General features: G+C 33.3%; 1 protein-coding gene across 1 annotated transcript in view; it reads right to left on the reverse strand.

The window, feature by feature from the left end:
* The window catches only part of LOC127500238 (uncharacterized), a 298,033-nt gene that overhangs the window by 149,528 nt on the left and 133,831 nt on the right, over window positions 1-14,674 (reverse strand). The window contains exons 76-91 of the mRNA XM_051871231.1: window positions 13,941-14,111; window positions 13,616-13,789; window positions 13,354-13,518; window positions 11,489-11,662; window positions 11,148-11,318; window positions 10,781-10,954; window positions 10,168-10,338; window positions 8,571-8,744; window positions 8,251-8,421; window positions 5,571-5,744; window positions 5,224-5,400; window positions 4,917-5,087; window positions 2,233-2,406; window positions 1,417-1,587; window positions 1,035-1,208; window positions 446-616 (exon numbers count right to left, since the gene is read on the reverse strand). Of these exons, the coding sequence (XP_051727191.1) occupies window positions 446-616; window positions 1,035-1,208; window positions 1,417-1,587; window positions 2,233-2,406; window positions 4,917-5,087; window positions 5,224-5,400; window positions 5,571-5,744; window positions 8,251-8,421; window positions 8,571-8,744; window positions 10,168-10,338; window positions 10,781-10,954; window positions 11,148-11,318; window positions 11,489-11,662; window positions 13,354-13,518; window positions 13,616-13,789; window positions 13,941-14,111 (2,757 nt within the window). The remainder of the gene's footprint in view (window positions 1-445; window positions 617-1,034; window positions 1,209-1,416; window positions 1,588-2,232; window positions 2,407-4,916; window positions 5,088-5,223; window positions 5,401-5,570; window positions 5,745-8,250; window positions 8,422-8,570; window positions 8,745-10,167; window positions 10,339-10,780; window positions 10,955-11,147; window positions 11,319-11,488; window positions 11,663-13,353; window positions 13,519-13,615; window positions 13,790-13,940; window positions 14,112-14,674) is intronic.

Raw genomic sequence — 14,674 nt, forward strand, 5'->3', positions numbered from 1 at the left:
GTGTGTGACAGGCAAATAAGAACATATATAGAATGTTTTCTTCAATGAATAATTGTTTATAGATATCAAATATATTTTTCAGTTTGTATTGATGGAAGAGAACTTGATATTAGTAAATGTAAACAATCCATTTTTTTTTGGTGTGTGAAAAATTAACTAGTATGCAAGTTTTACTGTTTAAGGAAATATAACATTTGTACCATTTTTATCAACACAGCATAATTATAGTAACTGATAGTGCTGTTAATGTGCTGTTTATACAACAACTTTATTGCTTATGAAAACAAATGTATAATTTTGCCAATTTTAATCTTCCATATTATGTGAAGTGATTAATAAACAATGGATCAATACAAGACATGAAAATCAACTGATTATTGTTTTGTTGCAGCATGGCTTCAGGTTATTTTAAAAGTACAATTTTATTAAATATTTAAAGGTTCACCTGATGGTTAATTTACAGTGTTCATCATGCAGTAAATCATGAAGCTCCTTCACTCCTGATTGTCCAGGATCATTTCCTGTGAGATCCAGCTCTATCAGGTGTGAAGGGTTTGATCTCAGAGCTGAAGCCAGAGCTTTATAACCTTCTTTACTGATACTGCAGTCTGAAAGTCTAGAAAAATTAAAAAAAAAAAAATAAAGAAAAAATGTTATTCTTTGTGGAGACAGATTATTGTATCACTAATGGGATTTATGAATGGTATCTGACAAATTAGACAAATTATGAACAAATTATTGCCAGAGAGTGTGCAAAAACATATGCCAATATTTATTTATTTTTTTTTAATATTGGCAAAATCTCCTTTAGATATAAACACAACATATGCATTAACCAAAACCTTATTAAAATAAATAACTTCAAAAACCTAATCTTATTAAATTAATAGTTCACCAAAAACGAAATCACTAAACACAAAAGAGATGTTAGGCAGAATATTAGCCTATTAAATTTTAAATTTTAAAATCTTATTAAATAAACCTTAATAAATGTACATAAACATGCAGAAAAGTACACAAATGAAAATACACACTTCAGTTTCTCTAATCTGCATTGTATATTTTCCAACAGATGACAGATCTTCTTTATTCCTAAATTTCTGAGTTTATTTCCACTCAGATCCAGCTCTTTCAGGTTTGAAGGGTTTGAATTAAATGCTGAAGTCAGAGCAACACAACCTTCTGCTGTAATACTGTTATTATTCAGCCTGAAGAGAATGAAAACAAAGACAGGAAACAATCTTTAATTTATTTCAGCCACAATTCACAATACAGGAAAAGAAGGATACATTTATATGATAGATCAACTAATCTCAATCCTCAAAAAATTTAAAGGGCAATGACAGTGTTTTTTTAGACTTTAAAAATGTAATATAAATTTTTTTTGTAAATTATAAAACCCTGTGAAATACTCACATCAGTGTGTTGACTGTACAGTGTTTATCCTTCAGTAGAGCAGCGATCTGATTCACTCGTGTGTCTCTTAGTTTACGTTCACTCAGATTCAGCGCTCTCAGGAGTAACGGGTTTTCACCCACAATTCCTCTTATATACTGACAGGCTTTGTCTGCTTCAGGACCCAAAAACCTGCAGATAAGAAGGATTCAAATAAATTCTTAAATTTGATCTAAGGACAAATAACATATGACTATTGGCGCTTTTCCACTGTGTGGAATGACTTGGCTCGGCTTGGCTCGGTTCAGTTCAGCTCGCTTACTTTCGGTTTGCTTTTCCACTGCGGTTTAGTACCGCTTCAAAGCGGGTGGGATTATAGACTGATCATTATAGTTGCACCGCCTTTACTGCTGTGGATCCGGTCCTCAGCTACCAATGAGTCACCTCGTCTAAAGACCACGATACAGCCATTTCAAGTCATTTTAAAAAAGTAGTGCGAACAAATGATACTGCGGTGGCTGTTACTGACTATTGAAATCTAGCGGGTTTGGTGTCTTGTGTTTCAAATCAAATGACGCTGGTAGTGACGATTCTCTCTGACCAATCAGTGATCTGCAGTGTTTACATGTCACATTTCATGTCGGTTCGGCTTGTTTGAAACCTTCACCGAAGTGGTAATATTTAAGCGAGCTGTACCGTTCCGTACCGAGCCGTCCCCCATGCAGTGGAAAAGTGCCATATGTGTGTGAAATGGTTCATTTTGTATTAGTGAAATATTGTTTATATAAATAAATGGCCCGCATATCATTTATTTTGTATTATTAGATCATGTCTCACCTCAGTGTCTTGAGTTTACAGTTTGGATCCTGTAGTAAATCATCAAGCTCCTTCACTCCTGATTGTCCAGGATCATTTCCTGTGAGATCCAGCTCTATCAGGTGTGAAGGGTTTGATCCTAGAGCTGAAGCCAGAGCTTTATAACCTTCTTCACTGATACTGCAGTCTGACAGTCTACAGAAAATAAATTTGAAAATTCAAATAAAATGTATTTTACAATAAATATCACTGCAAAAAAAAAGACTTTACTACAGTATCATTTTAAGGGGGTCATAAGCTGCGTTTTTTAAATTGTATAATGTTTGACTGTGCATGTTGACTGCAGCACTACAAAAATACTCAGTACATATCAAACCTTCTGTAACAGACAAAGCAATAGTGACACAAACATTGTTAATCACACTTGTAGGTTGCAACATTACACTCGGATCCAATATAGTCGGCACTGCAATAATATTTTATTTTCAGTCTCTCCAAAAAGCCTGCATCGAACTGTGTGTTGTTTAAAACTAACCCGAAGTAAAATTAAGCTAACAAACAAGCAGTGTCTTGCTAACACAATCTCATTGGATCTTCATTAAAAATAAAGTCTATCCACGCTTTTTTAATGTCAGGAGGAAGGCAATGCAAAGACTGTCTTTCCACAATTTGGTACTTCAAAACGTCTTGTAATCCTCAGAGTTGTCTCTATAGTTTTGTTGCTGGAGTCATCCTGTATTTGCTTCACTCTTGTATTTACTACTACATGACATGCACAAAATCGGTGGGCAAGGCTAAAGAGGCAATAATGTATAGGTAGGCACTGATCTTCTGCAGAGGTGTTTTTTTTTTGTTGCACTACTATGTAATGTGACAAAATCTAAAATGAGTCCTTTTCTGAGCTTGGTTTCAATAAAAGCTGTTTTTGGACTGATGTAGTGTTAATTTTATCAGATATTTTTTAATTTAATTTTAGTCTTAGTCAAATGTAACTTTTAGTTTTTATCATATTTAGTCAACCTTGTCCTGTTTTTGTTTGGTCAAGTCTGAGCATTTTAGTCTCATTTTAGTCAATGGAAACTTACATATTTTCATCATACTGTTAATATGACTGTATAAAGGTTAAAATAATAATAAAAAACAATATTATTTTGCTCAATTTTAATTGATTTAATTAATTAAAAATTTATTTTTACATTTCATCAGAAGTTGCTCTTTCACCAGTAAGCACAAATCAACAGAATATCGATTCATATGCATGGTTTATTTTGACCTCATAGTGTACAGATTTATTAAAGACTATCAATTACAGCCTAAGCTAAATAAACACCAAAGACTTTAGATATACTTTTGCCCTGTCTACATTATGAAAACTGGTAAAACAAAAACCTACTCTCAAATATTATAACAGAGAAATTCCTAATAGTAATTCCAATAATTCCAAGTTGCATTAATGTTTCTCTATTAAAACAATGGCAAAAAAAAAAAAAAAAGACTGTACATATTGCCACACAGAGGTTGCATAAGTACAATCAGCAACTACAACTGCAAACAATACAGTCGAGATCCATGACAGAACACAGACTGGCTGAATGACACTTTCATTTAAGCAGAATACCTCAAATGGAGATCACTGAACTCCTCCTGTTTTGGCTCCTCTTTTTTTTTTTGTTAAAGTTTTCGTTCTTTTAACTACATTTTAGTCTTGTCTTTTTTCGTCAACAATATTTCATGTTGATATAGTTACAGTTATCGTTTAATGGTCTTATCGTCTCGTCATCTTGTCTTAGTCAAGGGAATAAAACCTTAATTGACGAACATTTTTCTGTCAGGACTCGGGTTTGATCTTCCTTCTGTTTTCTACTTTTTCTCTGTTTGTTTCTATCTTTTCCATGTGCATTTATGCACAGCTGTTTGTGTTTCACAATCGGCGCATCTGTTCGTTTGCACTCACCTGTCTCCCTTTATTGCTTGATTTCTCTGCTAGATCTATCCTTCCTTTTCCTTTGTTCTCTGCCAGTGTGTTCTGTGCTGTTTTGCTGTTCATCTGCCTGTTTTTTCTTGTCTAGTTTTGTCATATTATTTGGTTTGTTTCTTTTTTATCTCACTCGTTTTTTCTCTGCCCAGTTGTGTTGCGGTTTCCTGTTCCTCTCCAGAATTCACTGGTCTTGGATAGCTCTCGTGCTACTGACCATTTGGACTGTTACTGGTGCTGGAGTTTGGATTTTCCTGGGTTACCGTTTGCCTCACTGGACTGCTTTCTGCTGTGAACACCTGCCTGTTTCTGATCATGAGTTGGATGTCCCTGTTGGTTCTGTTTGCTCCTCGCCTGACTATCCTGCTTGTCTGACATTGATTCCCACCTCACAATTCGCCCTGGACTCTGAACCCTGCCTGCCTGACTATTTTCTTCGGCAGCTTCAACGGTCTTTAATTATTATTTCAATAAATTGAAATTAAGCATTCTTCTGCTTTTGAGTCCTTCTTCCTCAGATTGTCACATTTTCTTCATAGATTTCATTAACAAAATTAACATTAGACTGATGAGGAAGTTTTGAGTTCTGAAATTTACAGGATATTTTTATAGTACATTGACACCTTGTATGTCAAAAGATCAAGAAAAAATTTATTTTTTCAGTTCACAACCTCTTTAACTTTGAACAAAAGAAATGTTATTAAATCAAACAATAGTTGATTGAACTCACCTGAGTTTCTCCAGTGTGCAGTTTGTATTTTCAAATCCGTTCTGGAGTTTCTTCACTCCTGAATCCTGCAGATTATTGTTGCTGATGTCAAGCTCTTTCAGACTGGAGTTTGATGTCAGGACTGTAGCGAGAGCTGAACAGTTTTCCTCTGTTAGACCACAATTACACAGCCTAAAATGATGATCAGGAGAGGGAGAATTTAGAAACACAAAATACTTGACGCCAACATGATTACTGAAAATGTTGTTTTTGTCACCAGATGTCTTTAAGATGCTTTAAATCTACTATTAATGAACACAATACTCACATCAGTGTGTTGAGTTTACAGTGTTTATCCTTCAGTAGAGCAGCGATCTGATTCACTCGTGTGTCTCCTAGTTCATGTCCACTTAGATTCAGCTCTTTCAGGAGTAACAGGTTTTTAATGTGAAGATCTTCAGTCAGATATTTACAGGCTTCATCTGCATCAGGACTTTGTAACAACCTGGACAAAGTGGAAGTACCCTGACATTACCTGCTATACAGTGATTTATGCTCACAATGTTGTGAAAGGGCTTCAGTCATTTCAATTCTAATTGTTTACTGACAGTTTAATTCTCATCCACCTAAAATGGTTTTAGGACTGTTGAACATTATTATTTGAAGAACACTCACCTCAGTGTCTTGAGCTGAAAGTTTGGATCCTGTAGTAAATCATCAAGCTCCTTCACTCCTGATTGTCCAGGATCATTTCCTGTGAGATCCAGCTCTATCAGGTGTGAAGGGTTTGATCTCAGAGCTGAAGCCAGAGCTTTATAACCTTCTTCTGTGATACTGCAGTCTGAAAGTCTACAGAAAATAAAAACACAAATTTAAATTAATATTGCATTTGAGATTAATTCATCACTGTAATATCAATAAATATGACTAAATAACGCTACACTTTAATTATCAGATTATTGTTACATATGGGTGGTTTGAGTTAGCTTGATCTTAAACTTAGATTGTTATAGTTAGCCTATACATATATTATTTAGTTTTCACATCAAGAAAAATGTTCCTTTAAAAAAAGTCTGCAACAATGGAAAAAATAAAAATGGAAAAAGCCCAACCCCAAATTAAAATAACGATTTATTAGGGGTGTAACAGTACACAGAAGTCATGGTTCAGTAAGTACCTCAGTTTTGGGGTCACGGTTCGATACGAGTTTGGTGAAATAGAAAAAATGGTCACACTTTAGTTTAGGGTCCAATTCTCACTATTAACTATGAACTATGACTTTGCCTTTGCCTCAATAAACCCCTAATTACTGCTTATTAATAGTTAGCAAGGTAATTGTTAAGTTTAGACATGTGGGAGGATTAAGGGATATAGAATATGGTCATACAGAATAAGGCATTAATATGTGCTTTATAAACAGGGGTGCACATAAGTTTTTCAGTCTGGTTCTCATGAGAGCACCTGGTAATTCGGTTTGGTGCTCACACTGCACATAGTGTGACCTATTAAATATAACTATAAAAAGTTAAATAATTAATAATAGCATTATTGCACTTTATTTAGTTAGTTTTTTTAATAAAATAATGAACAAAATAATAAATAGTGTGATAATACTATTATATTTTAAAACAAAAAAAGAAAATCAGTATTAAATAAAAAAAATAATTATTTTATACAAATATTTACATTTTCTTTATTTTTTATATGAATTTTCAACATTTTCAAACCTAAATAAGCAAGCTTTTATTTTGGCGGGTTGCAAGGAAGTCTCCATCAAACGTTGCAAATTAAACTTACAGACGTGTACAAAATTGTTGCTACCCTTGATAAATATGATCAAAGATATTAAATAAATAAATGTATAAATAATATAGATAAATAAATCTGCATTGTTTATCCTTTTGATCTTTAATTCATAAAATTAGCAAAAATCTAACATTTCATTGAAGGAAAAGAATTGAAAGTAGGGGGGAAATTGGAACAGGAAGTCATGGCTGGACAATTTCATGTTCATGATCACCCTGGTGTGCTAAAAAAGATGTAAATATGAATGGGAATACTTCAGAGATATTTTACTCAAAAATTCTAGGGGTGCCAATAATTGTGGCCAATGTGTTTTGGAGAAAAACATTTATTTCATAATTTGATTCCCCCCCCACTTTCAAGTCTTTTCCTCAGTTTGTTCTCTTGATTAATGACACTGTTCACTGGTTGTCCACTTAGGGTATGTTTACATGGCAACGATGTACTAAAATCAGACGACAAAGTTGTCAAAATGTTCCCCATTCACAAGAATCTGCGAAAACAACTAAAAAGGCTGTATTATGCTGCCAGGCCAGTAGTTGGCGATGTCACTTTGCCAAGAAACAACCCACGAAAACATAATACACATGCATGAACACATAGTATGCGTGTGCATGATGGCACCATTTTCAAAAATTTGTGCTTTTGTTGTTTACATGGAGACTGTAAAGGCATCGTTTTTAAAACCTTGCACTTTGAAAGCAGTTTATAAAAGCTTGCATTTTCAGGCCTTCAAAACACCATTGTTGTTTAAATGAACAGTCAAAATACATAAAAAGTTTTTCGTTTTCAGTTGAAAATTGTGTCATGTAAACAGCCCCTTAGTTCTTCTGTGAATTTATACTCCCTGTTTGGTTCAGTTCTTTGACTGGTCTTGTCTTGGTTAAGTGGATGTGTTTTACCTGTGATTCTCATCTTTATTCTGTGGATAATTGTATTAAAGACAGGCAAGCTATTTACACAGCCACGCGTGACAGCCTCTAAGTTCTGCATCAGTTAAGGCTTCCACATATTTTGAAGCTTAAAGAAACAAATGAACTTGAAACATAGAACAAGACTAAAATACACCTTATCTCTGCGCTTGAAAGCACATTTTGTGAACGAATTATTACAACATTTATTTATTTTATTTTTTTCAGCATGTCATGTATGGGGTCCCATACAACCACTCATGTGCAAAATCTCCAACTAGGCTGTGAAAAAGAGTATTTACATGTTTTCAAACAGTTCATCCTATTTAACCAACCCTATTCATATTTTTTTATTGAATGGCATTTATCAAACAAAACCAGAGATACTCAATATCAATCTCCAAACCCTGTTCCAGATTCCTCCCCTGCTATTCAATGTCACTTAGCAAAAGAGTCAGTGAGCCTCCAAGGCAGTGTGTTATATATAACGGCAATAGCTGTGTGCATGTTAACAAAGTGTGAATCTTACTGGTTGACCAGTTTTCTTTATAGTGCAATGAAAAAAATAACACCTCTCCAGTAAAGAGAAAAAAATTCATGTCAGTCTGAATGAACAGCAGTTTATGGTGAACTGTACTCACTTGAGTATCTCCAGCTCACACACAGGATTCTTCAGTCCCTCACAGATCTCTCTGACTCCTGAGTCCAGCAGACGGCTGTTGTTCAGGTTCAGCTCTTTCAGGATGGTTTTGGAGGAGAGAACAGTAGCTAGAACTGAACAGCTTTTCTCTGTCTGCTCACAATTATTCAGCCTAAACACAAAACAGCATTATTTATTATTCAACACATATTTAACACACATCAGATCAACAGCTCTTCATATCTGCTGACACTTGTGACTGACAGTCTTTTATAATGAGTAAACAGAGAAGTTATAATGTATAAAATCATGTTGACTCACTTGATTTTCTCCACTTTGCTATGAGAGTCCATCAAAAGAGCAGAGAGTTTCTCTCCATCCAGATCTCCTAATTTATCTTCACTCAGATCCAGTTCTGTCAGTAATAATGGACTTTTAACCAGAACTTTAGTGAGACACTCACATGCTTCCTGTGCAGCAGGACTTTTCAAAAACCTACAGCAAGACGACAACAATTTTAGATTAGATAATCTTGTTAGAATTGTATACCTTTTGCTGCTCCCATCCTGCTTATGGGTATGAGTGGACTAAATCAAATATAGAAAAAAATATAGATCATTCCCAATTGTATGTTTCCATAGTTAGTGTATGAGTGTGATGTAGGGTTGTGAATCGAAAATCAATAGAGTAAGAAAATTAAAATTCTTCTTATCAATTCCTTTCTGTGGATTGTAATGTGAATTTAAACCATTCAAGCTGACTGAATAACTTTTGTAACTGAATTTGTAATGCATATCTTACATTTGATTACAGTTTCTGTACCTGAATATCTGAAAATCTTAAACATTTGTATCTTTTAGTTGTATTTATTTGTGTTATTGCTAATGTGTTTATTTGTTCTCATTTAATTGCTGAGTGTTTCTTGTCTTTAATAATGCTTGAAATTTAAATTAGTTAGGCTAGTTGTTTTTGCTGTGGTATTTCTGTTAAAACCATAGGCAAAAGTTCCTTTTATAAGTTCTTTAGCCTTTAGATTTTTGTTCATGGTATTCGGCTGCAACGAAACGTTTTGGAAAAAGATGATGTGAATGATGTAAATTTTTATTTTATTTTATTTTTTTTTTACCTTATTGGAATCGAAACTAGGAATCGATAAAAATCGGGATTGGAATTTCTAAAATTCAAATGATTCCCAACTCTAGTGTGATGTTCCATTTGGTTTTCAGTTGTTCCTAGAGTTTAGTACTTGTTTCTAAAGCATTTATAACCATAAACTAATGCTGACATAAGGCTGCAAAGAGTGTGTGTGTGTGTGTGTGTGTGTGTGTGTGTGTGTGTGTGTGTGTGTGTGTGTGAGACAAGCAAATAAGAACATATATAGAATGTTTTCTTCAATGAATAATTGTTTATAGATATCAAATATATTTTTCAGTTTGTATTGATGGAAGAGAACTTGATATTAGTAAATGTAAACAATCCATTTTTTTGGTGTGTGAAAAATTAACTAGAAATACTAAAATTGGAGATATCCCTACTGAACTGTAATGTTTACTGGATATTATGTGATGTTTTAATGTTTATTGCATTTGTGGAAATAAATTGCTTAATTTATTGACAAAATATGCAAGTTTTACTGTTTAAGGAAATATAACGTTTGTACCGTTTTTATCAACACAGCATAATTATAGTAACTGATAGTGCTGTTAATGTGCTGTTTATACAACAACTTTATTGCTTATGAAAACAAATGTATAATCTTGCCCATTTTAATCTTCACATAATCCATATTAAGTGAAGTGATTAATAAACAATGGATCAATACAAGACATGAAAATCAACTGATTATTGTTTCGTTGCAGCATGGCTTCAGGTTATTTTAAAAGTACAATTTTATTAAATATTTAAAGGTTTTAATCACCTGATGGTTAATTTACAGGAGTCACCCTGTAGTAAATCACTGAGCTGCTTCACTCCTGATTGTCCAGGATCATTTCCTGTGAGATCCAGCTCTTTCAGGTGTGAAGGGTTTGATCTCAGAACTGAAGCCAGAGCTTTATAACCTTCTTCAGTGATACTGCAGTCTGAAAGTCTACAAAAAAAAAGAAAAGAAAAAACAGTTGATGTTATTCTTTGTGGAGACAGATTATTGTATCACTAATGGGATTTATGAATGGCTTCTGACAAATTAGACAATTTATGAACAAATTATTGCCAGAGAGTGTGCAAAAACGTATGCCAATATGATGGTTTTTTTTTTTAATATTGGCAAAATCTCCCCTAGATATAAATACAATATATGCATTAACCAAAACCTTATTAAAATTAATAACTTTAAAAACCTAATCTTATTAAAATTAATAGTTTACCAAAAATGAAATCACTAAACACAAAATAGATGTTAGGCAGAATATTAGCCTCAGTCATATTGTACATTTAAAAAGTAATTTTGTCTTTTTTCAGTTAATCTTATTAAATAAACCTTAATAAATATACATAAACATGCAGAAAAGTACACAAATGAAAATACACACTTCAGTTTCTCTAATCTGCATTGTGTATTTTTCATCAGATGACAAATCTTCTCTATTCCAGAGTTTCCTAGTTTATTTGCACTCAGGTCCAGCTCTATCAGGTTTGAAGGGTTCGAATTAAATGCTGAAGTCAGAGCAGCACAACCTTCTGCTGTAATACTGTTATTATTCAGCCTGAAGAGAAAGAAAACAAAGACAGGAAACATTCTTTAATTTATTTCAGCGACAATTCACAATACAGGAAAAGAAGGATAATTTATATGATAGATCAAATAATCTCAATCCTCAAAAAATTTAAAGGACAATTAGACTTTAAAAATATAATATCAATTTTTTTGTAAATTATAAAACCATGTGAAATACTCACATCAGTGTGTTGACTGTACAGTGTTTATCCTTCAGTAGAGCAGCGATCTGATTCACTTGTCTGTCTCCTAGTTCATTATCACTCAGATTCAGCTCTTTCAGAAGTACTGGGTTTTCACCCACAATTCCTCTCACAAACTCACATGTTTTATCTGCATCAGGACCCAAAAACCTGCAGATGAGAAGATGAAGCGGGATTAAAATAAATTCTTAAACTTGATCTAAGGAAAAATAGCATATGACTATGTGTGTGAAATGGATCATTTTATATTAGTGAAATAATGTTTATATAAATAAATTGCCTGCATATCATTTATTTTGTATTATTTGATCATGTCTCACCTCAGTGTCTTGAGCTGACACTTCTGATCCTGTAGTAAATCATTGAGCTCCTTCACCCCTGATTGCCCAGGATCATTTCCTGTGAGATCCAGCTCTATCAGGTGTGAAGGGTTTGATCTCAGAGCTGAAGCTAGAGCTTTATAACCTTCTTCTGTGATACTGCAGTCTGAAAGTCTAGAAGAAGACAAAAAGAGACAAATAGTCTAAAAACTGTAATATTTACTTACTTTAAACATGTAAATGATGCATTCTGGTGCACTCTAACAAGAATGGAAATGTTAAGCCTTTGAACTTTCAGTGCACAGAAGTGCAAATAGGACATACTTCTTTTACAATTCTTATTAAAAGATGTCATAACAGAAGAAAACAAAGGATTTCATTTGTTAAATGTAAAACATTTCAAAGTAACTAATTACAAAGTAATTATATTGTAATCTAATGACTTATTTGTACTAAACATATTGTTTATTTTTAAAGGATTTTTTTTTTACTCACATTACAGACATAAGATATCCAAAACACAACTTACAACTTATTTAATAATACATATTAAATACAAAGTTTATAATGGCAATTATTGTTCAGTAAATTATCTTTTATATTTTAATGTTTCATTTATCAACAATTTCAGTGCAGGTTACATAGTTCCACCAGTAGGTTGCAGCAAGAGACTGTTTTTAAGAAGAAGTTAATAGATCATTCATTAAAAAAAGGCTGATTAATTCTGGAACGAAGCAAGGTTGTATATATTATTAATTTGTACGAACACTAACTGTTAACAATTAAACACCTAACTTTTGTTTCATAACTTTGAAACAAAACTAAAGAAAAAAATTCTTCACTACTTTACATATCTAAATTAACATTAGCAAACAACACTGATCATGTTGACACTTAACACTCATATACTGGTATTGGTTTAACACAGTGGGTATTTGTTTCATTACATGTTGGTTTTAATTTTCTTTACCGACATTGGCAGATGTTAAAATCAGATATAAATATAAAGTAGCCTTAAACTCAGCAAAAATATTCTGATTCATTCTGAACTGAGGTTGTAATTCACTGATGTTAGTTTACGTGCTAACCAACATGTAGGGAAAAATGTGATGGGGTAGCGTTAGGAATAATGTTTCATGACAAACTTGTTTGGTTTTCTTATTAACTGACAAAGTAACTTGATTTGGCAAGTTAACGCTACTGTAGCAACTATATAATGTTAAGTGAGTTTAAAAGAATTACATCACTGGCAGCAACCTTACCTCAAATTTGTTGTAATACCAAGAAAAGCTGTCTATGGAAAATAAGACGATGTTTTATTGGGAAACAGAGAAACAGATATGGTCTTACTCCGGCTTCTGAGCTTGCTATATCACACTGCCACAATTCGATAGGATTAGGCCAATAGTATATTTATGATTCCCAGCACCCCAAAAGTTTTGTCAACAGGAGAAATGAATACAAGAGTCATTTTCACTAATGTAAGTGACATTACTAACTAACCGACCATCTCTTCATGATATGCATATTAATAATTACAAAACTGACTGCTTGAGCCTTACTGTCCTGCTTAGTATCACAATACATGTCTGCTGAAGCCATTTGCTAAATTTTAAAATATCCTGCTTACTTTACGACTTAAAGATGTCTAGAAATCCAAAAAATATTTATTGCAGAATGACAAACACATTTACAATTTATTATTGATTCAGTTTATATAGAGGTCTATGATCCAGATTAATTTTTTGGTAGGGCTCTCCCTGAGGCGTACAGAGTGTTCATTTATTAATAATAATTATGGTTAGAGTGGGGGGTAATAATGAATCCTTGATTCTGATTCATGTTTAGATTAAGCAAATTCAAACCTGAGTATCTGCAGTGCACACTCTGAATTTCCCAGTAGAGTGGAGATTTGAGTTACTCCAGAGTTTCCTAGTTTATTTCCACTCAGATCCAGCTCTATCAGGTTTGAATTAAAAGCTTTAGTCAGAGCAGCACAACCTTCTGCTGTAATACTGATGCAGTTAAACCTGTAGAAGAGAAAAGAAAGCTTTAATAATGAAAAAGATAAATAATATCAGTTTTCTTGCAGCAGTTGGCCTTTAACACATTGACTAAAATACTTACTTCAGCTTTTCCAGTCTACACTGTTCATTCTCAAACAGAGTCAAGAAGATCTTCATTCCTGAGTCTCTGAGTTTAGTCCCACTCAGATTCAGCTCTGTCAGATTTGACGGGTTTGTATTTAAAGCTTCAGTCAGAACACAACAATCTTCTGCTGTGATATCACTGTTATTCAGACTGCATAAAAAGACAAATATTTACTTGAGGATGATGACATTACAAAAGCATCCAATGATTATTCAGTCAGCACTTTCCAGTAAAAGATACACAAAACAAACCCAGCAGCAAGTTCACAAGTATTAAAAGGTGTTATAATGATACAACTCACATCAGTGTGTTGAGTTTACAGTGTTTATCCTTCAGTAGAGCAGCGATCTGATGCACTCGTGTGTCTCCTAGTTCACATCCACTCAGATTCAGCTCTCTCTGGAGTAACAGATTTTCACCCAAAATTTTTCTCACATACTGACAAGCTTCATCTGCAGCAGGACCCAAAAACCTGCAGAAGAGAAGATGAAGCAGGATTCAATTCAGTTCAAAACTAAACATGAGGGAAAAAAGCATCTGACTTTGATGGGAAACAGTGTGACATGGTTTATCTTGAATTTACTTTGAAACATCAACGGGGCTGAGTAACACATCAATATCAATATTTATTGGAAATGATAAATCTATAATTTTGATAAACATTTAAGTATTTTTTTTTTTTATATTTAGCCTACATCTATACAATCAGATTTATAATGCTAAAAAGTCTTCATGATCTGCTTGTCTCTGTGTGGAGTAGTGGAATTAAAAAATAAAGGTAGCTTATTTTGTGGAGTTTACTTGTAAATAAAGCAAACTATATTTACTTTTTTTTTTTTTTTGATGGTCTAACAAACATGTGGAACATTTCCTTCCCCATTAATACTATGAAGTAAATAGATATCAATATTGAATGATACAGTGGGTACGGAAAGTATTCAGACCCCCTTAAATTTTTCACTCTTTGTTATATTGCAGCCATTTGCTAAAATCATTTAAGTTCATTTTTTTTTCCTCATTAATGTACACACAGCA

Source organism: Ctenopharyngodon idella, chromosome 18 (assembly GCF_019924925.1).
Source record: "Ctenopharyngodon idella isolate HZGC_01 chromosome 18, HZGC01, whole genome shotgun sequence".
NCBI classification, from domain to species: Eukaryota; Metazoa; Chordata; class Actinopteri; order Cypriniformes; family Xenocyprididae; genus Ctenopharyngodon; species Ctenopharyngodon idella.